This window comes from Stegostoma tigrinum, chromosome 2 (genome assembly GCF_030684315.1).
Source record: "Stegostoma tigrinum isolate sSteTig4 chromosome 2, sSteTig4.hap1, whole genome shotgun sequence".
Lineage (NCBI taxonomy): Eukaryota > Metazoa > Chordata > Chondrichthyes > Orectolobiformes > Stegostomatidae > Stegostoma > Stegostoma tigrinum.
The window spans coordinates 113,863,271-113,890,639 of NC_081355.1; the positions used below are offsets into that span (position 1 = coordinate 113,863,271).

The 27,369-nt window shown below is 40.0% G+C and overlaps 1 protein-coding gene across 8 annotated transcripts in view; it reads right to left on the minus strand.

Annotated features, from left to right (window-relative positions):
* Positions 1 to 535: 535 nt before the first annotated feature.
* The window catches only part of steap2 (STEAP family member 2, metalloreductase), a 94,410-nt gene continuing 67,576 nt past the window's right edge, over positions 536 to 27,369 (minus strand). For 6 of the 8 annotated variants that reach the window (XM_048547462.2, XM_059638626.1, XM_048547453.2 and 3 more), the window contains 2 exons: positions 22,094 to 22,258; positions 536 to 4,380 (listed from right to left, as the gene is read on the minus strand). In XM_048547462.2, the coding sequence (XP_048403419.1) occupies positions 4,096 to 4,380; positions 22,094 to 22,258 (450 nt within the window). In that variant the 3' untranslated portion in view covers positions 536 to 4,095. The remainder of the gene's footprint in view (positions 4,381 to 22,093; positions 22,259 to 27,369) is intronic. The other 2 variants (XM_048547473.2, XM_059638629.1) reach the window with 2 other exon arrangements.

Consider the following 27,369-nt stretch of genomic DNA (forward strand, 5'->3'; position numbering starts at 1 on the left):
AAGATTATGGTGAGAAAATGAGGTCAAGACTGGTTAGCAGGCTAAGATGAAAATATGGGACGATCTGGAAGGAAATGATAGCAGGCTAGAATGAAGTAAAGGCATGAGGGAAATCTGAAAAAAATGACAACATGAAAATGACACAGTAATTTTGTAAAATAACCAGAAAACCCAATAGTTTCTTTTTCAACTCTGGTTTCATGCCACAATGGAATTATACATCAAATAGTGTGAATGAACAGTGGATTTGAGAGAGCTTGACTTTTGTGTATTCCTGGGTTAGATCTGTATTAGGCTGCAAAGCTATGAAAAACACCACTTGCTCTTTGACACATATCCAAGAACAGTTGGCAGCAAAATGTTACTTGGAAATTCAATAAAATTTCAGAACACTTATGTCCTTAATTTAAAAAATCCTTGCAGTTACATAATATCTTCAACATAATTAAAATGCTTTACATACTCAAAATCAAAAACTAATTCCAGAAGCAGAAAGGTCAATGTCAATGCACCCCAATAAAGGATATTTGTTGCATTATTTTGCAAAATTTATTATCAGCAAAGGTATCTTTTTACATTAATTTTTTTGCCAGGTGACCATAACGATTCAAACACTGAAGCATCATTCTGTATATTTTATGGATACAGCAAAAAATAGATTGAATCAAAATACACACCAGAAATTGCACACAGCATTCATGAAAATGGCCAAATGGCACTAATCAAGAAGCATACAGTTTCAAAACAGATTTCTCCACTAATAAAGTTTACATTTGTTGAGATACGAAAAGTGCTTGGGAATGTATGACAAACTTTTCTCCTTCTCAGGATGCCAAGATGCCTGTCGATCACTTCCAATACACAAGTTAGGAGTGTGGTGGAAAACTCCCCACTTGCCTGGTTGAGTGTAGCTCCAACAACACTCAAGAAGTTTTACACAATCCAGGACAACTGATTGGCACCACATCGACAAACATTCACTCCCTCCATCACCGACACTCAATAGTGGTAGTGTGTATTATGTACAAGATGCACTGCTAAAATTCATCAAAGATACTCGGACAGCACCTTCCAAGTCCATGGCTACATCTATCTAGAAGACAAAGGCAGCAGATACGTGGGAATACCACTACCTGTAAGGTTCTCTTCCAAGCCACTCAACATCTTGACTTGGAAGTACATTCCCATTCTTTCACTGTCTTTGGGTCAAAATCCTGGAATTCCTTCCCTAAGGGCATTGTTTCTCAACCCACAGCAAGGTGGATTGCAGTGATTCAAGAATGCAGCTCACTACCACCTCCTTGAGGGTAATTAGGGATGGGCTATAAATGCTGGCCAGCCAGTGATGCCGACATCTCAGGAATGAATGAAAAAAAAGAGCAAGAATGGTGTCAAAATAAGATGAGAAGGAAGAAGTCAAATTCTTGATGTTGAGAAAAATTCTGTTGTTGTTTCCATTGAGTCTTAAGTAGCAATTTCAGAACCTCATCCTTCATGGTGGTTACTTCATTTCCATGCATTCACATCTCATTAAAATCCAAACTCTATTTGCTTTCCCAATTCAATTCTTCTCCCCTCCACTGAGAAATGGTGATTGAGCTAGATGGGCCAAATTTCTGACAGGTAAATCAATGCCGCAGCTTGCCAAATGCCTGTCCTGGCCATCATGCCAATGTTTCTTCTGGGTAACATCTCTGCAGATCAATGGCCACTAAACTCCTTGACCCCTTATCCACAAAACTCCAAACCACATCATATCATCACGTCTCTGTCAGATCAATTCAGCCACTTCAGGCCTTTAAGCATAATTTTGGAGCTTACAGACACCCACAGCTTACACAGTAGGCACATTTCATGTTCTTCAAGTAAATAGCTATGACTAAATGTCAAAGGGGAAAAGTCAATAGTGGGATGAAGTTGGAATACAGTCATCCAGTGGGTATCACAAAAATCAGTCAAGACATTTGTCTGATTACACTACAGGATTTTGATCATGGTCAGTCCTGTAGGTCAATTGCAGTCCGTGGATTACAAGTAGGCCAGTAGGGTGCTGTTGAACATCAGTCCATTTTACTTGCAATGAAACAAAGGAAGGGATTGTGTATGTTGGAAATGGATACAAGATCAACCAGTGTCGCTGGAGGAGCAAGAAATGTACCAAGTGAATAGGAAGTGCAGAGGTCATGAAACATTAGTATTTTAGCAGAATGAGCAGGGTGTGAATCTTTGAGTGGACAAGATGCATGCAATATTGTGGGTCACACTCCATCAAGTCTATGGTGATGTTAGACTGAGTGATAGCTCTGTGAGCATGAGCTGATCAAAGATAGTAGCACTCTTGTGAGTGCAGAAGACCACTGACATTGCTGCAGCACTTCTCTCATCCCTCTTCCATCAGATATCCAAGCTCAGTGGGTCTGTTGATGTGGTACCCTTTATCAGTTAGCAAGACAAAAGGACTGCTCTCCTCTCTCATGTTCCATACACCAGTACTTCCAAGTCCCTGCCCTAAAAGCGGGGAGCTATCTTACGCTTCTCTGTGATATTTGAGTGTTGAGCACACAATTTGAGAAGTAGTTCCTGGTTTACAGCTTCTGAAGTGGTGTGCAGTTGGATTTTAAAGATCATGCTGGAGGCTTCTAAATCTGAAGTCACAGCAGTGGCAAGTCCTTCAGCACATTTGGCTTTGTGATTTCCAAAGAAATGTGTTCAATAGCTTGCTTGCACAAGTAATGATGTGAAATAGGATGATTGTATGAGAAACTTTGCCCAGGCCATGCTGGACTGGATGTAACGAAACTCACTCTCTGCTAACCTCAAAGGGAAAATTCAGCAAATAGATTTTATTGAACATCATGAGTACTGTGCCACCACTCAAACAACAGACTGAAGTGTAAATTAGAAAGTTGATGTGTTTAATGAAAAATAATAAAACTAACACATATATAGCTTGCTAAACTTTGACATAAATAGCTACAGGGTAATTATGAACACTGCACTGCACATTACTTACTGTTGTGCCAAAAGCTGTGCTGCATCTATGTGTTAATGCAGTGATATATCATTTCATCCATGGTGAATAACAATCCCTTTGAAAATCTGAACTACATTTTTACACTAAACCGCTATCATTTAATAGTGATGTACTCTTGCAAATCTTATTTTCATTGTTCTGGATTCTTATTCTATTGAAAGGAATATTTTAAATTCCTTAACTGAAATGAAACATGAAATGAACACTAGAGTTACTTCATTGTCATATCAGTTGCATTAATGTTATTTTGTCCTAATAAACAGTGAACTTTTTAATTATTATCGCATTTTAAAGTAATTTTAAAGTTAAGGAGCTATGTCTAATAAACACAACTTATCCACAAGTAACAGAATGGAAATTTAATGAAATGCTCATCCTAACTTACCAGAAGCGGAATTTTAGAAAAACAAACTCCAGTACAGATTAAGTCGCCAACCATATTTCTCATCTAGCTGTATGGTACAATAATATAATTATGTCCTGGACCTTTGGCGAGCAATATCCATTTCCTTAGCAACATTAAATTATTAAATAATTAATTTCCATGTTATTATACAGAAAGTACATTTTAGGATAGCATGGTGCTTGGACTAATGATTATAAAGAGCATTCCTGGCAATGCTAGGGACAGGTGAAGTTAATCAATTTTTTTCACAGGAAAACAACAGAATAGGAATAAAAATATTTAACAGATTCTTCCAATAGTGTGTAGACATCATATTACTAAAATGTTTACCATTACTAACCACTGCACTTTACTATTTTAATACTGAACTCATTTAATATACTTAGTTTAAAATGTGACATAAAAACAAACAACTGAATCATATCCTCCTACTTACTATCTGAATTCATCTTCTGAGATAAACCATAAATTCTCACAAACTATTGACTAGTCGACAATTAATACAGAATCCATCATTAGACAGCAGGGAAAGAAACAGATGAAGTTCCAAACATGATTTGTCCTTAATTTACAGTATAAATAAACAAATTTAACATACAGGTCAAAATTTCATAAAGACGGATGGCTTTAAATAGAATAAATTTTTGGCAAAATATCACATAACAGTTACTCTTTCTGGAGATGCTTGAAGAAGTATTGTTGAAGTATCATTTGTGAGCTGGCTCTTTTCCCAACCCTTCCGTATTTTCCTCAGTCTTCTATTGATACATGGAAACAACAAAATAAGTTTCCCAATGATGACTGTGAAAGGCAGAATAAGAGCTAGCATAAAGTTTGGTGGTGTGTAAAATCTGTAGTACTGCTCCTCAAAGGCTCGTTTCCATCCATAAATCAGAACATGGAAGGTGCTGATAAGAAGGGCCACATAACCAAGTGTAGACTTCAGGAGAAAAGAAGACATAATATTTTCTTAATAAGATCTGTTTTCACTATTTTTCCACTATTCACTTTATGAAATGGTGCTCACAATGATTCTCTAAATTTTTATGTGAAGAGGCATGAATATAAATACTAAATTCTAGATCATGTGCTCTTCTTTCTAAACATGACCATTGCTCCTTTAAATGGAAATAATATAAGAATCCAGCCTTTACAGGGATTAAAGAACTATGGGAGGAAAATAAGAGCTTTGTCTATGATGCATTATTAATTGGATTCTATCTTGCTGATCTTCCAAACATAGATAGAATTAAAACTAAAGGCAATTTGATAAAATAAAGTACTTTATCAAAAATTGTACTGATGGAAGATGTACATTTGTCCCATTAAATCACCTGGGTCAGATTCTATCAGATTGAGAAAATAATCATACATTTCCAAATTATAATTTCAGTGTAATCCCTATATTACAATTGATTGCGGATTTGTTCTAGGAAGGCTGGAGCTAGGGTGACGAACAATTGATTGGCTATTGTAAGATGCAGTGCAGGTTTTAAATGTTTATACTTTGAACATTGCATTTAAATGAATTTTGGGAAAAAAATAAATGGCAGTAACTGAACCCAAGAATACTACAGTGGTGGCAGAAATTTTGTCTTGGAAATTCTTCAGCCTCAGTGTACAAAATTGCAAGGTTGTAATAAATTCTCATAGTTTCACAGTAGTAACACTGGTTAGATGTATGATTACTGTAACATTATGCTACGTGTATACACGTGAGAATAAATTCTAAAAAAAAATTTTGCTCTGCCATTCCACTTTTTCCCCTATTATTCTCTTCACCCATTATACAAACTATTGTTTTTTTTTATCCTCTCTTGCTACAGATGGTAGGCAGAGGCAGCAACAGAAATCATGGGTCCCAGTGCTGTTCCTTGTCAAAGCTCCCAACCACATGATCTGAGCACACCAAGCCTCCCAGATCCCTGGTTACTGGGGTCTGATATATCCGCTATCCCAGGCTTTTGGGAGAAGAAGTGTTTTCAACTTTGTTAGTCTATTTATCTATAAACAAGATATCTTCAAATTATAGAATTCATTAAAACTTAGTACACAGATAGATCCTGGCTTAAAGAATAACTGATTACTTTTTGGCATTGTTAAAGTTGCTGATCCAAATCCTGGGATTTAAAATTAACTTATTTGAAGAATGTTATGTGTTAATCTGTTTAGAATGTTGATATTGGGGTTTTAGAAAGTTGCAGGTTGTTTTAGCTACTGTGATAACATTTGCCACACAGAGAACAGTCTCAAGGAAGAGATGCACAATTGTTATAACATTGTGTTAAAACTTTATGGCAAGAATATCACTTTATTGTCCGCCCTCTTCAAATATTTTTTCCTAATTCACCATTTAACTTTAATTTCATCTATTATTTAATTTAATTTATTTTATTTTAAAGACAAACACTTTTCCTCACCTTTCATTAACCAACAGTCAAGTCTGGAAGTAAGATCACTATCTATCTCAAGGCTACACATATAGATCCTAGACTGTTACAGTGTAGATGCCAGTCAGGTAGAATCATTAAAACTGACAGCAGAGAAAGAGACCATTCATCCCATCATGCTCATGTTAGCTTTGTGAACAGCTATTCAAAATGGACTACATCCTAACTTCTTCCCCATAATCGTATAAAATAGTCTTCTTTAACTGTCTTTTGTATGTTCTTAGCAATATGATTCCACAATACTTTCAAGCAACATTATTGATCCTTAACCTTCCATATAAATTTACCCTGAATCTTCCTCTCATTCTTCAGCTAATTCTTTGAATTTATGACCTTTTCTTCCTATTGCATTTCAGCAGACATATTAGAATGGAACGTGAATAAGGAAAATACCTCTAACAACACAGTTTCCACATTTACTCCCTGAGTAGTACTGAATAGCAGGGACATCCAGATATCCCCTGGCATTCAGAGTGATTGGCCAGATTTTCAAACTGGTAGAAGGAAAAAATGCATTTTAAAAACATTTTTGAGATGATTTGGATTTGAATTTCAATACTGAATAGAATACAAACACCCCCTAGCAATTCCAATAGTGAGAGAACTCCCAAAAGGGCACAGAGGCAAAACCAACAGAGAAACTAAAAGCATACAATTCCAGTGAAGTGAGGGGTTTTCTGGGAGTCATATGAGGAATATTCCAAACTTTTCTCCCCAAGTAACCCCTTGAGAAAATTGAGTAGATCTGATACAAGTTCAGATTTGGTGAAGGATGGAAAGCTGCCGTGAAACCTTTGAAAGATCCACAAGAAATGCTCAAATCCTGTGGTGCTATTACCCAAATGCAAATCAGAACAGTCATAGCAGATACCTGTCCAATCAGATTAGGAGTAGTGCTGGTGTAAATGCAAGATGAGGGCCTGAGAGTTATTGCTGTGAGAGCAGGTCTTTGACAGGTGTAGAGAGAAGACATTCTCAGTTAGAGAAAGAGTCACCAGAATTTGCGGCATGTTAAAGATTCCATGTAGACTTGTTCATTATTGTGTTTGAATTAGAGACAGACCACAAGTCATTAAGAATAATTCACATTCCCAGATCCAAACCTTTTGCCAGAATTGAACGATTGTGTTTGGAGACTCTGGGAGTACAAGTGCAAAGTGGCTCATATTGCGGGAAAGATGGACATCTCTGACCCGCTGTCCCCACAACAGAGGGAGGGTCAAACACACAGATCTTCCCTGGAGAAGGAAACTGAATCATTGGTATGGTTTGTGGCAGTTCATGTTTCCCAAAGCAGTGACAATGAGAAAGATAGACAGACAGTCAGACAAAGATCCAGAATTGGATGCCATCAGACAGGGAATCAGAGCTGGAAACCTGGAAAATTGCCCCTTCAAGGTGGACATTGGAGTATAAGATGAACGGTGCATGACTGGGAAATGTGTTCTCAGAGGCAACAGACACAAAGGCTTTGGTCTAGGCTGCAGGTAGAAGCACATGAGGATCCCTTGGGGCTGGGTGGTGCTCAGCAAAACTTATGTAGCAGAATCCGGTGGCCAGGGATGGAGAGCGACGTGGAGCAGTTTGTGGAAGCATGTTGTGGATGTCACCCTGCCAGCACCCCCAGTGTATCAGAACCAGTCCTCAGCACACTGTTACCAGCTGGACCATTGGAGGAGATTTCACAGTTGCCCTCTGGAAATTAATGGCAGATTTTGAAGGTAAGAGTTTAAGAACCTGAACAGAGACATCTATTGATATTATCAGTATACAAGAAGAATTTGATGATCAGCCATTTAGTGAGATCACTGTTGATGGAGCAGAAGGTGGGTCTCATGTACATGGTGAGATTTGAGGAAGAATGAGAGGAGATCAGAGGGAAACTGAGGCTTGGGCAAATGAAGTGTTAGGGGCAGTCTGGCCAATGTTCAGGCGGAGGCGAGGGAAGCAGCACAAACTTTTCTCCTTCAACAGAAGTTCAAGATCTTTTCTTTCCATGTCCTAACAGAATTTTGTATGGTTTGGCTGGCAAACTATTTAATTTAGCTTAATTTGCCTTTATTTTGGCTCATATTGCTGGAAAGATGGACATCTCTGACCTGCTGTCCCCACAACAGAGGGAGGGTCAAACACACAGATCTTCTCTGGAGAAGAAAACTGAATCATTGGTATGGTAATAGATAATAGAACAATAAACAGTTGAATCCCTTGATCTGGTTTTGAACATAAATCCTACTTAAATTTATTGTAAAGATTACTATTATGGCTACTTAAATGATTTAGGTGTGGACATAGGAGTAATGGTTAGTAAGTTTGCAGATGACACCAAAGTTAGCAGTTTAGTGAACAGTGAAGAAGGTCACCTCAGAGCACAATGGGACATTGGTCAGATGTGCCAATGGATTGAGGAATGGCAGATGGTGTTTAATTTAGATCAATGTGAAGTCCTGCATTTTAGAAAGGCAAATCAGAGCAGGGCTTATACATTTAACGTTAAGTTCCTGGGGGGTGTTGCTGAACAAAGAGACCTGGGAGTGCAGGTTCATAGTTCTGAGAAAGCAGAGTTGCAGGTAGACAGGATAGTGAAGAAGGCACTTGGTATACTTGCCTTTATTGGTCATTATATTGAGATAGGAGTTGGGAGGTCATGTTACGGCTGTACAGGATGTTGGGTAGGTCGCTTTTGGAACACTGCATGCGATTCTGGTCTCCCTGTTATAAGAAGGATGTAGTGAAACTTGAAAGGGTTCAGAAAAGGCTTACAAGGATGTTGCCAGGGTCGGAAGGTTCAGCTATAGCGAGAATCTGAACAGGCTGGAGCAATTTTCCCTGGAGTGTCAGAGGCTGAGGGGTGACCTCATAGAGGTTTATAAAATCATGAGGGGCATGGACAGGTAAATAGGCAAAATCCTTTCTCTGGGGTGGGGATGTCCAAAACTAGAGGGCATAAGTCTAAGATGAGAGGGGCAAGATTTAAAAGGGACATAAGGTGCAACTTTTTCGCACAGAGGGTGGCACAATAATGGAATGAACTGCCAGAGGAAGTGCTGGAGGCTGGTACAAATACAACAATTAAAAGGCATCTGAATGGGTATATGAATAGGAACAATTTACAGGGATATTGGCCAAATACTGGTAAATGGGACGAGACTTATTTAGGACAATTGTTTGGCATGGATGAGTTCGACCAAAGCATCTGTTTCTGTGCTGTATATCTGTATGCTGTATGCTTCAAACTGATCCCAGAGTCAATTCCAAGAGGAATTTATGAGCTTTGCTGTCCCAAGTCATCTCCAAGAGTTTCAGTACCATAAAATTTAAAATTTAAAAATTGAAAGATCTTACAAGAAGCTTTCAGCTTATAATTAGCGATTTTTAAAACGGACCAATTTCTCCATGGTAAATTCCAGGACTTAAGGGCAAGTGCATAAAACACATTCCCACAACTGGACTAAATAAAGTCCTCGGGACTCTAGAAATCTCAACCAACAGCATTAAACAGTGGAAACACTCAACAAGTCAGTAAAAGAACTTCTGGGGAGAAGCAACAAATCACTTTTTCAGGAAGTGACCATCAGGACTGTAAATAAGCAGCTTATAAGAGGGAAAACATAAACATAGAAAGCAAGAGAAAAGCTATAAAGTGATAATTTAAAGAAGAAAAATAGTTAAAGGCAAAACATAATATTGCAAGTTGGAAGGAGGCATGATTAGAAAAAGAGGACATGTTTGAGACCCAGAAAATGTTTGAATATTTAAAATTAAGCTGAAGAAGGATGCACGCATACCTGACAAAGTGGAGCATACCTGACTTTTGCTTCTGATTCACTGAAAGTGTATTAAACAAATTTGTGGAATTTAATCCTTGAAACATTGAGAAACATCTCACAAGATTTATTCAGTCATTGTAAACATGATAATCTTCCCAAAGTGAAATTGAAATCATTCTGATAATGATTTTTAAACACAAGGAGCTCACTCCACAAAAATGCCCTCTGCATATACTACAGGACTAACAGCTCAATGACTTAAAGTGTCCCCATTGACATGACCTCAGGATAACCATTTCCAAACCTTGGAATTTTCTTTGGAAATCTGTTACTGCTGGAGACTGTCAGCACATTGTGTTCTTTCAAAACGTATGTCAGTTTTATTATAGATGACTTACTAATGAAACAAAGGGCAGTTAATGTTAATGAGTAAATAGCCTCATACCAATGTCATTGTTCTATTTTATAATAGTTTAGTTTTAACTTTCTGAAACTGTTGGGCGATGACAATGTCTCCGAATGTAGCATAAATTAAGAGGCAGAACATCAGCAGCCTGAGTTCATTTAGGCATCTAATTTCAGAATATGGATCAGTGAATGTCAACTATTCTGTAATCTACCTCAGCAATTTCTCTCAGTTTATGTGCCTGTATAGAAAGAAATTCTGTTTCAATTATAGTTTGGAAAATCGCAGAAATGCCTGTTCTCAATTAGAGAGATATGTTAATTTGGAGTTGCATGCTCTAATTAGAAGATATTTTGATCATTTTCAGAACCAGAAAAATGAATCACTGCTGGATGTTAATGTTATAAGCCAACAGAAGTAGAAGGCTGAGATTTAAGATGTAAGGGTTGAATTCTGTTACTGCCATTACTAACACAAAGAGGAGCTTTAAACTATTCTTCTTATGCATTTGAATGGGAGCCAGAGAGTGAGCTGTCATTTTCTGACAGCAACTGCTGCTGGTGCTGCCTATAAATAATAGCGAGTAATATGTTAAAACCCACTAGGTTAGCACATCGTAAACTGTTATTCCCAGACTTGTATCAAATGTCAGAAGATATTTTCTAAACTATACAGAGTGCCCCAATTTACCTGACTTTCAGACTACAGGAACATGGGAAAAAAGTAGGCCATTCATCCCCTTGAGCCTGTTCTGCCATTCAATGAGATCATGGCTGATCTGTGGCCTAAATTCATATACTTGCCTTTGGCCCATATCCCTTAATACCTTTGCTTAACAAAAATATATCTATCTCAAACTTAAAATTAACAACTGACCAAGGTTGATAGAAGCCATGGACCAGGTTTACATACTGAAGAAAAACTATTAATTATTTGAAGTAATTAGGTAAATAGATATAAATCATTGGTATATAAAACTAACTAAAACTTCAATCCCCTTATAAATTCCTCCTTAACATACACACACACACACACACACTAAGGGAAAACAGATAATTGGTAGAGGGAGAAAAGACTGGAAGGTCAGTTCAGTGGTTTTTGCTTCTAATTCAAATGTTAAGATGATCTTTCTTCAGCTGGCCAGACCCTTGGTGTTCAGTTTTCTTTCTCTGGAAGCTTCCACTGATTTGTAAGAAGTAGAGAATGACTGATTCACTTGGAAAATGTCTCAGATTTAACAATTCAATACATCTCACAGCAACAGCTGCAAGAAAGGTAACTGGTTTTCTTCATGTTTAAACTGAGCCTTTATAACAGAGAAAAGGTATGTATGTGTTTAAAACATTTTATTTAAAATGAGTTCTTTCACAGGAAATGAGTATTGCTGGCTAGGCCAGCTTTCAGTGTCCTTCATTAATTGCCCTTGAGATGGTGTTGAACTGCTTCTTGAACAAAAACAAAGTTGCTGGAAAAGCTCAGCAGATCTGGCATCATCTGTGGAGGAGAAAACAGAGTTAACGTTTTGGGTCCGGTGACCCTTCCTCAGAATTTTCTTGACTTTCTGCTTTCTTGATTTGGTAGGACCTGCATAACATAAGGTTTATTTTCTATAAGTATTCACTCTCAAAGATTTATTGTACCTCAGAGGAGGGAAATGTTGTAAGAACTCATCTAATTCAATAATGTCCTTTAGAGAAAGAAATCTGTCAACCATATCTTTTGTCATCCATTTGTAACTCAGGATCCACAGCAATTTGGTTAACTCTTAAATTTGCCCTGAAATTGCCTAACAAACCACTTAGATGTAGCCAACCGCTACAGAAAAGTCAATAGGGAATGAAACCAGGCAGATTTCCTAGTATCAACTTGGCAATGGAAATGAGAGATGACACTGCGGGACTATTGACCCTGAACATCTCTGTCTACGAATGCTGCCAGACTGCAATTTTGGATCTCTGTCTGACTCTCCAGCACCTTCCATTTTTAGTTCAGATCTCCAGCATGTGCAGTACATTGCTTGCTTTTCTGTGTTTTTCTCATTGCCATTTTTCTTCCAGGCAAGCATATTTTGGAAATGCTCTGCTCTTCTCTCAAAGAGGAATTATATTTTAATCTTTCAGCTTGTTCAGCTTCATTGCTTTCTATTCCCCTCTGTGTTTCATAAATTCCTGCTTTCACAGCCTCGTCTCCTTTCTCAGTGACTGTCTCTGGTTCTGACTTAACCAGTGTGTATTCCAATTAATATTCCATCCTTCATGTTTCAAATCAACCCAGGACTATAGCTATCTCCAAAAATTAAAATACTCATCAGACAGTTGCTCACAGCCCATCTTGAGGTCCACACTTAGTGCCATGTATCACCACATGAACACTCTTTACCTCTCTCTCCATCAGCACCACCTCACGTTTTCTCAAAGCTGTCCTGCTCCCTTGTCCATTTCATTCTTTATTTAATTTAATGCCTTAATGAATAACATTTCCTTTTCCTTTCATGTTTTAAGGAATACAAGCTCCAACAACTCACAGATACTGAAGCCCTCTCGATTCATTCTCTCCTCCTCTCCGACTCCATTTCTTCTTCTCCCCCTGTAACTTGTTATGTATTCAACATATCGTCTGACCTTCCTTTCTCTAATGCTGAATAATCTGTCCTCAGCAAAGAACTGTTTTATCCCTTTTCAACTCCTCCTAAATGAACTTTATTTGAATTCTTTATCCATCACCATGGGCTCTACACACACTTCTTTGGAAAGGAGTCCTCTCCCTAGTTCATGGACTCTTTCATCCATCTCCAATACTCCCCCTCGACCCAGACCCAACACTCCTTGGTTTCTTAGATAATAAATTGTGAAGCTGGATGAACACAGCAGGCCAAGCAGCATCTCAGAAGCACAAAAGCTGACGTTTTGGGCCTAGACCCTTCATCAGAGAGGATGCGGTGAGGGTTCTGGAATAGCTAGGGAGAGAGGGGGAGGCGGACCGAAGATGGAGAGAAAAGATGATAGGTGGAGAGGAGAGTAAAGGTGGGGAGGTAGGGAGGGGATAGGTCAGTCCAGGGAAGACGGACAGGTCAAGGAGGTGGGATGAGGTTAGCAGGTAGGACATGGAGGTGCAGCTTGGGGTGGGAGGAAGGGATGGGTGAGAGGTAGAACAGGTTAGGGAAGCAGAAACAGGCTGGGCTGGTTTTGGGATGCAGTTGGGGGAGGGGATGAGCTGGGTTGGTTGTGTGATGCAGTGGAGGCAGGGGGCGAACTGGGCTGGTTTTGGGATGCAGTGGGGGAAGGGGAGATTTTGAAGCTGGTGAAGTCCACATTGATACCATTGGGCTGCAGGGTTCCCAAGCGGAATATGAGTTGCTGTTCCTGCAACCTTCGGGTGGCATCATTGTGGCACTGCAGGAAGCCTATGATGGACATGTCATCTAAAGAATGGGAGGGGGAGTTGAAATGGTTCGCGACTGGGAGGTGCAGTTGTTTATTGCGAACTGAGCGGCGGTGTTCTGCAAAGCGGTCCCCAAGCCTCCGCTTGGTTTCCCCAATGTAGAGGAAGCCACACCGGGTACAATGGATACAGTGTACCACATTGGCAGATGTGCAGGTGAACCTCTGCTTAATATGGAAAGTCATCTTGGGGCCTGGGATAGGGGTGAGGGATTACCTGCATTTGTTTGCTTCATTGAGAGCTATCACTGTGACATAAACTGCCTTGGTTTCTCAGTTCCGCTTTTCTACTCTAAACTGATCAATTTGAACTTGCTGAACTTGGTTCCCTCAAGTCGAATTTTCAGTGTGGAGCTGTTCTTATTTGGTGTGCACAGGCTGAGCACCAACTCTCAGACACTTCCTCCTATCTCCTACTACACAATGAACTCACTTGTAAATATCAAGCAGTTGGTTCCAGGACTGTAAATGACCTCAGCTACTCTCATAAACTCCCCTCTACAGCTTCTGACCTCATAGGCCCTCAAACCTACACAGCCTGCTTCTGCCACCTTTTCAAAATCCACCAACAGGACTGAACCAGCAAATTCATCAATTTTAGCTTACTCCTGTAACATTGGACTTATTTCTTCACATCTTGCTTCTATTTATTTCCTCTTGTTCTCTTAGTTACCACTTACATTTATGATTCTTCTGATTACTTTACGTTGGTTCCATGATTTCTAGATTCATGGCCCTAACCCTTCGCCTATATTTTCATCCCTCATCAAGACGGTCTGAAGACTCCAATTCTTCCCTAAACGTTTCATGCAGTATTTTCCTTGACAGCTCTTTACATCCCTGTGCCAAAAATGGCTTACTTGTCTGGCTGTGTGAGTGCACAAAATCCGTTATATTGTTCTTCAGAAACCTACGTCTGCTCAGGCAGCCGCATTCAGACAGATAACTCATGGGAACCAATATGCATAGACTAAGGCCGATGTTAGAATATGTGTAATGTATGTGTCTGTACCCATTTAACATTCAAAGGGACACAAGATATGCAATCGTGGATAGAAAATGCAGTGTAATTTTAAAGATTTTTTAAAAATTACCCAAATGTATTCCGTCCAAAAAGACCATGACCTAGGCAGTGCAATAACTTGTTAAGAAATCCTAGAAAGATCTGCCAGAACAGGTCACTCACACAGCATTTATTTACAGGTATTTAGTCTATTGGATGTATTTACAGAATCTATAATAAGACAATAAGAAATAGGAACAGGAGTATGCCATTTGGCCCCTTGAGACTGCTCTGTTATTCAGTAAGGTCACTGCTGATCTGACATTCTCTACATCCATTTTCTTGCCAATTCCCTGTAACTCTTGATTGCTCTACTGATCAAGAATCTATCTATCTAGGTGGACAGGCAGGTAGTACTGAAGAGGTGGGGAGGCTGCAGAAAGATTTAGACAGTTTAGGAGAGTGGTCCAGGAAATGGCTGATGAAATTCAATGTGAGCAAATGCGAGGTTTTGCACTTTGGAAAAAGAATACAAGATGCACTATTTTCTAAACGGTGAGAAAATTCGTAAAGCAGAAGTACAAAGTGATCTGGGAGTGTTGGTCCAGGATTCTCTAAAGGTTAACTTGCAGGTAGAGTCCGTGATTACGAAAGCGAATGTAATGTTGTTGTTTATCTCAAGAGGGTTGGAACATGAAAGCAGTGATGTGCTTCTGAGACTTTATAAAGCTCTAGTTAGGCCCCATTTAGAATACTGTGTCCAATTTTGGGCCCCACATCTCAGGAAGGACACACTGGCACTGGAGTGTGTCCAGCGGAGATTCACACGGATGATTCCTGGAATAGTAGGTTTAACATATGATGAACGGCTAAAGATCCTGGGATTGTATTCATTACCGTTTAGAAGGTTGAGGGGAAATCGAATAGTAACTTACAAGATAATGTATGGCTTAGAAAGGGTCGACGCTGGGAAGTTCCATTAGGCGGGAAGACTAGGACCCGTGGGCACAGCCTTAGGATTAGAGGGGGTAAATTTAAAACGGAAATGAGGAGACATTTCTTCAGCCAGAGAGTGGTGGGCCTGTGGAATTCATTGCCACGGAGCACAGTGGAGGCCGAGACATTAAATGCCTTCAAGGCAGAGATCGATAAATTCTTGATCTCACAAGGAATCAAGGGCTAAGGGGAGAGTGCTGAGAAGTGTAATTGAAATGCCCACCAGCCATGATTTAAATTGTGAAGTGGACTCGATGGGCCGAATGACCTTACTTCCACTCCTATGTCTTATGGTCTTAAAAGGGCTCTTCTCCCACAGCTCTGTGTTGATAATACAGATAAAAATAGAATCAATAAGTTACTCTATTCCTTACCACTCATTTTATGTAGCCATAACATTTTGCTTAGGAACTGTAATGCAATGATATTGAACATAAAGCATGAAGATGAAGCAATTTATCTTAATCAAAATGAAAAGTATCTGACAAACACTTTCAATGATTTTGTTTAAAATGTACAGCAAAGGATGAGCAGTGCCTTCTGTAGAGGCTTAAATCTGATGCAGTGCCCAAAACCAGCCCAGCTCGACCCCACCTCCCTAACCTGTTCTTCCTCTCACCTATCCCCTCCTCCCACCTCAAGCCGCACCCCCATTTCCTACCTACTAACTTCATTCCGTCCCCTTGACCTGTCCAACCTCCCCGGACTGACCTATTCCCTCCCCACCTACACTCACCTCTACTGGCTCCATCCCCGCCTCTTTAACTTCTCTGTCTCCTCTCCACCTATCTTCTCCTCTATCCATCTTCGATCCGCCTCCCCCCTCCCTATTTATTTCAGAACCCTCTCCCCATCCCCCTTTTCTGATGAAGGGTCTAGGCCCAAAACATCAGCTTTTGTGCTCCTAAGATGCTTCTTGGCCTGCTGTGTTCATCCAGCTCCAGACTTTGTTATCTCACATTCTCCAGCATCTGCAGTTCCAATTATCTTCCCGTATTGCAGGTTTATTAGTGAGAGACATTTAATCAGGCAGGAAGTAAGCAAGTGGGTACCCAGTCCCTTTCCTGTCTCCATCCTGATTCGGTCCAGGGTAGACCTTGAGACAGCCTTTCCACTCTGATGCCTATTGAGGCTCTCAATTGGGCAATTCGTGCTGGCATGTTAAGTACTTGAGCAGCACATGATGTTGGACCCTCTTTAAAAGAGATGCCCAAAAGCTCACATCCTCATTGTGTCCTGAAGATTCTACCAAGTCACAGCCAAATTACCTCAGAAGTTCAATAGCTTTAATTTTGAATGGTGAATAGATGAAGTTCATTTCATTCATCTTGCCTCAACCAACCAGACATCTCAATATCCATTCTTAAATTATTGTAATGTTTCTTTCTCCACTACATTACCTTTATAAATTTTATTCTTTGCCAAATTTTCAGCCCTAAAGTTATCTTTTAGATGTTTGAATCTCTGTCCCATCTTGCAAATTTAAATCATGTTCATGTTAATGTTTGTATTTCTCTAACAATCTTCTTAAGCCCTGTGTGAACACTTTTCTGATGCAAGTTTCATGCTGAAAAGTACACATTTCTTTACTCTTTCCTGATAATTCATTTCCCAGATACCGATGATCAACCTCCTTGTCTGTGCTGGAAATGTTCTGATGAGTGCAAGACAAAATGCAGCAAGACTTGGACAACATTCAGGTTTGGGCTGAAAAGTAGTAACTAACATTCATGTCACAACAATGCCAGATAATGACCATCTCCAGTAAGGGATGCCTCTTGACATTCAAAGGTGTTACCATCATTGATTCCCCTACTATCAACATCCTAGGGGTTACCATTGACCAGAAATTGAATTAGACTGGCTATATTAATATAGTGGTTAGAACAGCAGGTCAGAGGCTATGAATACTGCATCGAGTAACTCACCTTGTGGCTCGCCAAAGCCTATCCACTATCTACGAGGTACAAATCAGAAGTGTATGGAGTACACCACTGTGGACTACTTGAGTACAGCTCCAACAACACTCAAGAACCTTGGCAACATGCTGAAAAAGCCCTGCTTGATTTGTATCACATACAGAAACATCTACTCCGTCTACCACTGATGTCCTGTGACAGTAGTGTGTACCATTTTCAATATGCACTGCAGAAATTCACAGAAAATCCTGGGAAAGCACCTTCCACACCCACATCCACTTCCATCTGGAAGGACAAGGGCAGCAGAAATGTGGGAAAACTATCAACTGCAAGTTTCCCTCCAAGGTATTCACCATGCTGACTTGGATGGTTCTTCTCTGTTGCTGAGTCAAAATCCTGGAGTTCCATCCCTAAGGGCATTGTGGGTCAACCTACAGCATGTGGACTACACTGGTTCAAGAAGACAGCTCATCACCACCTTCTCATTTTTTGCCAAAATGAGCCTTTTTATCAGCAGTACTTATTTGGAATACTTATCATTTTGCACTTATCCTTAGTTTTAAGTCACATGCACTGCAGAAAGTTTTCACCTCTTCTTTAAATTGAATCTAATCACACAGAAATAGGCCATACAGTCCAGGTTGTCTGTGTCAGTATTATGCTCCGGATGAGTTTTCTCCCACTTTACAAACTATGCTCTACACATTCCCTATGCACTTCTCCTTCATATATCAAGCGCCCGCAAATGTAGCAATGCTAGTTGTTTCAATCAATCCAAATAGTAGGATTAGTGGAGGCCAATTGCCTAGTGGTATTCTTTCTGGATTACTAATCCAGTGACATAGGTAATGTCCTGCAATCTCACAACAACAAATTTGAATTCACTAAAAATTTGGAATGAAGAGTCTAATGATGACCATGAAACCATTGTTAATTGTCAGGAAAGCCCATCTGGTTCATTAACGTTTTTAGATAAGGAAGCTGCCATCTTTGCTTGGTCTCTACATGTGACTCCAGGCCTACAGCAATTTAGTTAACTATGGGCAATTAGGGAGAGCAATAAATGCTGGCCTAGCCTGCAACACCCTCATCCTGTGAATGAATAAAAAAACTTTTCATCCCCCAAATTGTGTTCACCTAGAAATAAAACAAATGCTGTTTCTTCTAACATCTTTTTCTTCTAATATGCATTTTCTTGCAAAAGTCTCAGAAAGTCCATTTATATCCCCTGTAGAACCTATACAGACATTTTGACTTGAGTTTTCGCATGTTAATGAATTCGGAAGGGGGCACGTGGTTCTCAGCTGTTCATGCTTGCCTCTAAACGCAGCTGCCCGTATAAATCAGCTGGTGTATCCACTAAGTGTAGGATTTTGCTGAGGTACTTGTCAGAAACTAGAAGTGCACAGTTTAGACCTTCCGAAAGCAGATCTGAACCTGGTAGGTTCATGTGGATAACCAGGATACCTTCTCACAGAGGGAAGGCACTCTTTTGGATATAGTTCCAGGTTACTTTAGGAGATGCCAAGTACTCCTTGAGAGAGATAAAGCTCCATTTGGAGAAGTCAGATGCACTTGGGGACTGAGACATGGAAAGAAATGTGTGTAAGAAGTGCATAAACTCACTTAAACTGTGAAGGTTTTCATAAAACCATTAAGATATCAAAAATCTCTCTATAACTCATTTGAATGGTTAAAGTTTTCAAGGAATTTAGTTTTTCTCTACCTAATTAAAACAAAAAGTACAGTTTTGCTACCTGTCACTATGCTCACATATGCCTAAGGGCTATTATTATACGATTTGCATTGCAACCTAACATTATCACAGTGTGGTGCCTGTTAAATGAACACTTCAAATGTCAGCTGAAATTGGTTATAGAATAGAAATATTTGTTTTCATTATAGAATTAGTACCAAGAGATTAACTGAAGGAATTTTAATACATTGAATATATTTTAATCACTTAGTATTTTTTAAAAATTGTAATTTAATTTATAAATCACAGAACTTTATTTTTTGTCAGCTTTTATCAGCTGGGTGGCATGGTGGCTCAGTGGTTAGCACTGCAGCCTCACAGCACCAGGGATCTTGGTTCAATTCTACCCTCGGCAACTGCCTGCGTGGAGTTTACACATTCTCCCTGTGTCTGTGTGGGTTTCCTCTGGGTGCTCTAGTTTCCTCCTACAGTCCAAAGATGTGCAGGCTAGGTGTATTGGCCATGCTCAATTGCCTGTAGTATTCAAGGATGTCTAGATTGGGGGGGTTGGGGGGGTACAGGGGGTTGGGTCTGGGTGGGATGCTCTGAGGGTCAGTGTGGACTCTTTGGGCTGACAGACCTATTTCCATGCTATAGGGGTTCTTTGATGATATTCTACGATAAACATTATTTCTGGGATCTGCCATGGTCAATAATAGGTCAGCTAGAATGGTAGAGGTCATGGGAAAAGAATGACTTCGCTGTAGATTAGCATGGTTCTATAAAGGAAGATGGGATGAGTGGGACCATGAGTTTGCACCAGGGGTATGAGTGGTCATGGGGGTAAGTGAAGGAGCATAGGTTAACATGGAGGCAATGAGGAATTACGGGTTAACGTTAGAATTATGAGAGGTTATGGAGCAACATTCCTTCTAAGCTTGATGGCCATGCAACTTCTTGGAGGTTCTGCGCATGCCAATAGCAAGGCATTGCATTAACCTCCTTTGTGTAAGGGACTGTTATACGCAGACCTTGGCGGGTCCTCACAGAAGGAAGCAACATATGGCTGGTGGATTAAAACTTTTCATTCTCTCAGTCATATAAAATAATCAGAGGGTTAGATAGGGTGGATAGGGAGAGCCTTTTTCCTAGGATGGTGACGGTGAGCACGAGGGGGCATAGCTTTAAATTGAGGGGTGAAAGATATTGGACAGATGTCAGAGGTATCAGAGATAATGGGAACTGCAGATGCTGGAGAATTCCAAGATAATCAAATGTGAGGCTGGATGAACACAGCAGGCCAAGCAGCATCTCAGGAGCACAAAAGCTGACGTTTCGGGCCTAGACCCTTCATCAGAGAGGGGGATGGGGAGAGGGAACTGGAATAAATAGGGAGAGAGGGGGAGGCGGACCGAAGATGGAGAGTAAAGAAGATAGGTGGAGAGAGTATAGGTGGGGAGGTAGGGAGGGGATAGGTCAGTCCAGGGAAGACGGACAGGTCAAGGAGGTGGGATGAGGTTAGTAGGTAGCTGGGGGTGCGGCTTGGTGTGGGAGGAAGGGATGGGTGAGAGGAAGAACCGGTTAGGGAGGCAGAGACAGGTTGGACTGGTTTTGGGATGCAGTGGATGGGGGGGAAGAGCTGGGCTGGTTGTGTGGTGCAGTGGGGGGAGGGGACGAACTAGGCTGGTTGAGGGATGCAGTAGGGGAAGGGGAGATTTTGAAACTGGTGAAGTCCACATTGATACCATATGGCTGCAGGGTTCCCAGGCGGAATATGAGTTGCTGTTCCTGCAACCTTCGGGTGGCATCTTTGTGGCAGTGCAGGAGGCCCATGATGGACATGTCATCTAGAGAATGGGAGGGGGAGTGGAAATGGTTTGCGACTGGGAGGTGCAGTTGTTTGTTGCGAACTCCCCATCCCCCTCTCTGATGAAGGGTCTAGGCCTGAAACGTCAGCTTTTGTGCTCCTGAGATGCTGCTTGGCCTGCTGTGTTCATCCAGCCTCACATTTGATTATCTTAGATGTCAGAGGTAGTTTCTTTACTCAGAGAGTAGTGAGGGAATGGAACGCTTTGCGTGCAACTGTTGTAGATTCGCCAACTTTAGGTACATTTAAGTCGTCATTGGATGAGCATATGGACGTACATGGAATAGTGTAGGTTAGATGGGCTTCAGATTGGTATGACAGGTCGGCACAACATCGAGGGCCGAGGGGGCCTGTACTGTGCTGTAATGTTCTATGTTCTATAACAGGGAACATTGGTAAGAGGGGTGATGCTGTGAGCTTTTTTTTGCATTAAACATTTTTAAAACAAGTATCATCAATATGGTTCCTGTGCACCAAGGTCAGCTTTCTGTCTAGCTTGCCTCTGCACCCAGCAGCCTTAGCTGTCATTCTGGTGTTACTCAGTCTAACTCCCAGGAAACTCTGCTACCCTAGAACAAATCAGACCTTCCAAACCACTTTTTCTCTGGTTTTGGGGTGTCCTGACTCTCTACTCCTAAATCAGAAGTGAAAATAGGCCTCACTGTTTGAACTGGAAAATCTGACGCAAGTAGCCAAGTTCAGAAATGGTTACAGAATGTCACTTCCAACTCAGAAATAAAAGGAGAAATGCCCCCCTGAGCCATGTCTGCACTACTCATGCTCAAGTTACAGTAGGAGTTTGCAAGGAAGACCATAAATCGTTGATTTGGGTTCTGCCTAAAATTAGTTACACGTTTTATGTTTACCTGACTGTTTTGCATCTTCAAAAAAAACAGGAGATTTTAAAAAAATGCACATTAGGTTCTAGCTTGCTATTGGAACTCTTACTTATTTACAACAGAAAAAACCCTTCCTACTTACTTAGTACGTATTTCCACATGAAGATTTCTAAAGCACTGGACAGCTTGAAACTGCTTAAAAATAGCAATTAGATTGAATTCAAAAAGTCGCACATCACTAATAAATGAAATGAAAAAGAAACATACATGAATAAAGTTGAACTCCCTCCAATTCAGTGAACTGCTGACTGAAGGGATAGACGTAACTGCTAGCAATGACAGTAGACCCAGACTCATAATTCCAAAGGAGATATACATTTCCATTCTCCATACCTCCTCTTCATTCCAAGAATTTTCAATGTTGATATGAACCTACGAAATGATCACAATAAATCCCTTACATCAATTCAGACATTTGTTTTCAAACCACCTACTTTAATCAAAGCTTGTAAATTCATAAAACTCTCAACACAAATGTCATAAATTAGTTTCAACATTGGACATCAGACAATTAATAATTAAATCAGCGCTAAGATCATAGATTTTTTTTATACAAACAGAATAATTTATATGGCACTATAGGAATACTTATGACAAGTAAACAATACACAGCATCTGGATTATTGTATCTTTCCATTTCATTGTACTTTAAAGTATATTAATACCTGACAACTACAGATAGTTTTGAAGAATGTGATGAAATATTGCATAAGCACAAGATGTAACTGGAACAGAAAACATTTGATTTCAAATTATATGTTACTATGAATTGTTATATGAATTGCTATACTAACTGTACTCTGGGCAAAACAATAGCTTGTCACATTGATTGCAAAATTCAATTCCATACCGCTCATATTTCTAGCACCATGGGTGAGCTTGTGTATGAAATGGCAACCACACTGCATTTTTATTGTGGCACATTGGCATGGGCATTAAGAATTTATGGTATAAATATGCAGAGTCAGCAGATGGTTACATCAGTGAGCGTGTAATAATAAATTAATGTCAGCTGTGCCATTTACAACCACAGTGCTCCAGCTAACGCTGTTTCACATTCATACATCACTGACCAGCTGTTCAGCAGCAGGAGGGCTCACAGCAAACTGCACCCTTATTTAAAGATATATTTAAAGGGATTATCAACCTGGTTAGTTACCAGATGATTTTTTTCTAGCTGCTGCTATGAATTATCTACAGCTAATTTAGGTAAACTCGACAAGCCAATGTATTGCAGCGATGAGGGCTTACCTGTTACTCAAATAGTTCAGAGTTTTCAGATTCCTTAGACTGCAGCATAACATTAAGATTAAGTAGAAGCAAGCCAAATTGTTTAAATAGAGTGGAGGAGAGAAGGCCAATGTCTTCAGGAAGCAGTTCTCAACACCAATCTCAGCAATGAGTAGCATATGCAATGTCTTCACTTTACAAAGGGATGCTCACTTAAATCTGCTACTTGGCATGAGATGATGGATGGCATTTCAAAATTTCCAAGGCTGAAACAGGGAACATTTCTAATATTTCTGCCTACAGCCCTTTGAGGGAGGTCGTTGACAAGCTGTAAAGGGTATACATTACACCTTCTCTAGCCAGAGTCAGAGAAGATGCAGTGTGCAAGTGGTTTTGCCAGGTTAGTGGGATCGGCCTTGGTATGGCATTATGGTTGCGGTAAGGCACTGATACAAATATAAGCTAAATAAGATTTTTATGTGTCTGACTGTTTCTTTTAGTTTCTCACGTTTGCTTCATAAAAGGCCTGGTAACATGCCTGTTAAGGATGAAAAAAGCCCTCTTTGCTTGCTGGAAAGAAGATGTAATGTATTTGTACTACAAGGCAACAGCAACAAAATCTGTGTTCACAGTGGTTGGAAAGCTGCTCTCTGATGTCCCAGGAAGGTGTTGAGAATGTGGGCTGTAAATAGCTTTAAGTTTCCATTTGTTTCTGAGTTAAAGAATAATTGGGGTCTCAGGGATAGCTAAGTAGCAATACAAGGTTCCTATGATTTGCATTGCCATGAAAATGGATTTTGAAAGTGATAGTGTTTCTAAGATATTCCTGAAAATCTCAGACATAGACAGTCAACCAGAAATTAGTGAAGAAACAAACTAGAGACTGAAAGTCTCTACAATACACCCTACAGAATGAAGATGGGGGCTTACAGTCAGACAAAAAAAAATTGTTTTACGTTGCTACGAGGCTGGAGGTATCACCTGGCTTGCACTCAAGGAAGAATCACAAAGAAACACCCTCAAAATGAAAGATAGTTCTGAAGTTAAAAGTCACTAAGCTGTGAAAGGAAAGGAACAGAAGTAAGCTCTGGTAAATATGAATCATTTTAAACTGGGTCCAGGAAAATCCAACGACTGCCTAAAGAATACAATAATACCTGTGAATTGTGTTTTATCAGTGTTGCATTAAAAGTGAAAGGGGAAATGGAAATTTCTGTTCTGTCATTCAAAATACATGCTGCCCACTAAAACAGGGTTTCATTTTCAGAAGATTACAGTAAAAGTCATTAAACATGAAATCTGAATGTCATCCTTTCAACTATCAATTAGAAGTTAGGATTAGTTTTTTAGAAGTTATTGGTCTGTGACAGAGATTGTAACAGCATCAAAATGTGGAAATGAATCTCAACCACTAAGGGTTCAATTCCCTGAATGTCTAGTTGGTGTCTGATCGGGCCCAGCACAAGACACATTGAATGCCTTGTATTCTCAAGGCAGTCATGAACCTTCATTCTAAACTTGTTTGTGGTGCTACTTTCCAGAAAGTTTCAACTGACTGTAGTGTCAGTGAATCTAATCCCAATTCCACATTCAAAAATACTTGCGCATTTTGTTTTGTCTGTTCCATTCTAGTGTTCTCTAGATTGTTTGTTGTGGATTTTATTTCTATATTTCAATCATCCAAACCAATGCAACCAAAAAAAACTATCCAATATTCCATACAAGACAGCCAAATTAGTATACTCTCTTCATACTTGAATTGTGAGTATGTTTGTCTGTCCTGATGCTCTTATCCAGTGCTTTCCCAGTGGCTACTGCACTGCTGGTGTTGAAGGCTGCTGATTTTCAGTGAGGGAGGCTTCAGGTGGCCTTGTAGGACAACCCAAGGAGCTATGGTCCTAGAAAACTTGGCTTCAGAACTGCAACACCTTGGCATGGGTGGAAGCAGTCTGGCTAGCTAGCTGACAGCTAGACAATAATTAAGGTGGACTGACAGAAGTGGAACAATGAAATCTGTCACTTCTATGGTGCTTCATCTTTTGGTCCAATGAACAATGCCACATCCCAGGATGGTGTCCCAAAGATCCTAATTATCTCAGCAGGTCTGGCAGCATTTGTGGAGAGAAAGCAGAGTTAATATTTCAGGTCCAGTGACACTTCTTCAGAGTTCTGAAGAGGGTGCTGCCAGACTTGCTGAGTTTCTGCAGCAACTTCTGTTTTGTGCTTGTATCGCATCTTTTTTCATAGAATGTAAGTTTCTCCATTGGTGGTGTCAGAGTGATGTTTATATTTATTCACATTCCTCCTACTCTCTTCAATAATGGGGTTATATCTGCTAATTTCCAATCAGCAGTAACCTTTCCGCAGTCTACTGAGTAATGAAAGATGACTACCAATCCATCCACTATCTGTATTGTTAATTCCTTCAACACTGGGATTAAGCTCATCTGGTTCAAACAATTTATCAATGGTCAAATCAGAATTTGTTTCAAATTCTGTGTTGAATTTCTCAATGACTTCATAATTCTAATATCTTTTAGTTCCTAGTTACGCAAGTCCTTTCACTGCCTAGCATTTTTGTTGAATTATTTGTATTTACTTTGGTGAAGACTGACACAAAGTAGCTGTCTCATTTCTCTGCAGTTCTCTATTCTCCAGTATAAATTCTCCTGACTCACTTTAATGGTACCATATTTGTCCTTTCATGTATAGATAGAAGCTTATACAGTCAACCTTCATTTTTTTGGTTTTAATTGCCTTTTCCCTATCAGTTTCTTGGTTGTCCTTTCTGGGTCCTAAACTGCTTCTAATATTGAGGCTCACCATTATTTCTGGCATTCTTATAAGCCATATCCTTTGATCTAATGTAATAATTACGTCCTTTCATTAGTTATGGTCAATTAATCTTTCCCTCTGGTTTTTTTGTGCCACTGAAAATGTATATCTGTTCTATTTTGTATAATTTCTTTAAATATTAACCATTGCCTATCCACAATCAAATCTTTCATGTATTCCTCAAGCTACGATATCCAACTTGTCTCTCACACCCGCAGTTTCCTTTGTTTAGATTTAAGACTTGAGTTTCAGAATGAACATGTCACGTTCAAATTGAGTGCAACATTATATCCTATTATGATCACTGTTTCCTGAGATACTCCCTCACAGCGATCTTTTAATTAGCCTTTTCTCATTACATAACATTAACTTGAAAATTATATGAATTCTAAATATCTACTCAGATTTCTGTTCATAACATTTCATACACAACCCATTTCATACACAATCCGTTAATCATCCTCCACAGCCATAATGCTGACTTGGTCAGCTGAATCAATATACTAATTGATGTCACCCATTGCTACTATATTACTCATGCTACATACATCTCTATTTTTCTGGATGTATAACATCACCCACAATAGCACAATGGCTTGAAGGTCTATAAACGATCCCTAGCAATGTTTGGAGATAATGGGAACTGCAGATGCTGGAAAATCCGAGACAACAAAGAGTGGAGCTGGATGAACACTGCAGGCCAAGCAGTATCTTAAGAGCACAAAAGCTGATGTTTCGGGCCTAGACCCTTCATCAGAAAAGGGGGATGGGGAGAGGATTCTGAAATAAGTAGGGAGAGAGGGGGAGGCAGACTGAAGATGGATAGAGGAGAAGATAGGTGGAGAGGAGAGTAGAGGTGGGGAGTCAGGGAGGGGATAGGTCAGTCTGGGGAGGTTGGACAGGTCAAGGGGGCGGGATGAGGTTAGTAGGTAGGGAATGGAGGTGCGGCTTGAGGTGGGAGGAGGGGATAGGTGAGTGGAAGAACAGGTTAAGGAGACGGAGACGAGCTGGGCTGGTTTTGGGATGCAGTGGGGGGAGGGGAGCTCCTAAGATGCTGCTTTGCCTGCTGCGTTCATCCAGCTCCACACTTTGTTATCCTAGCAATGTTTGTTTCTCTTTGCTGTTTCTTGCCTCTCCCAAACTTATTCTACAGCTTGATCCTTCAATCTAAAATCCACTCTTTCTAAATCATTGGTCTCACCTCTTATTACAGATGATACCCCACCTCCTTTACCTCTTTGCTAATCACTTCTAGATGTAGAATATCAAATGGATGCAAGTTCAACTGTTCAAATATTCTTAATAATACAAACTCCTTTAAACCTTCTCTGAACCACTCCAAATGCAATAGTGTCCTTTATTAAATACAGAGACCAAAACTATTTTGGCTTTATACTACCGTAGCAAAGGATCCCTGC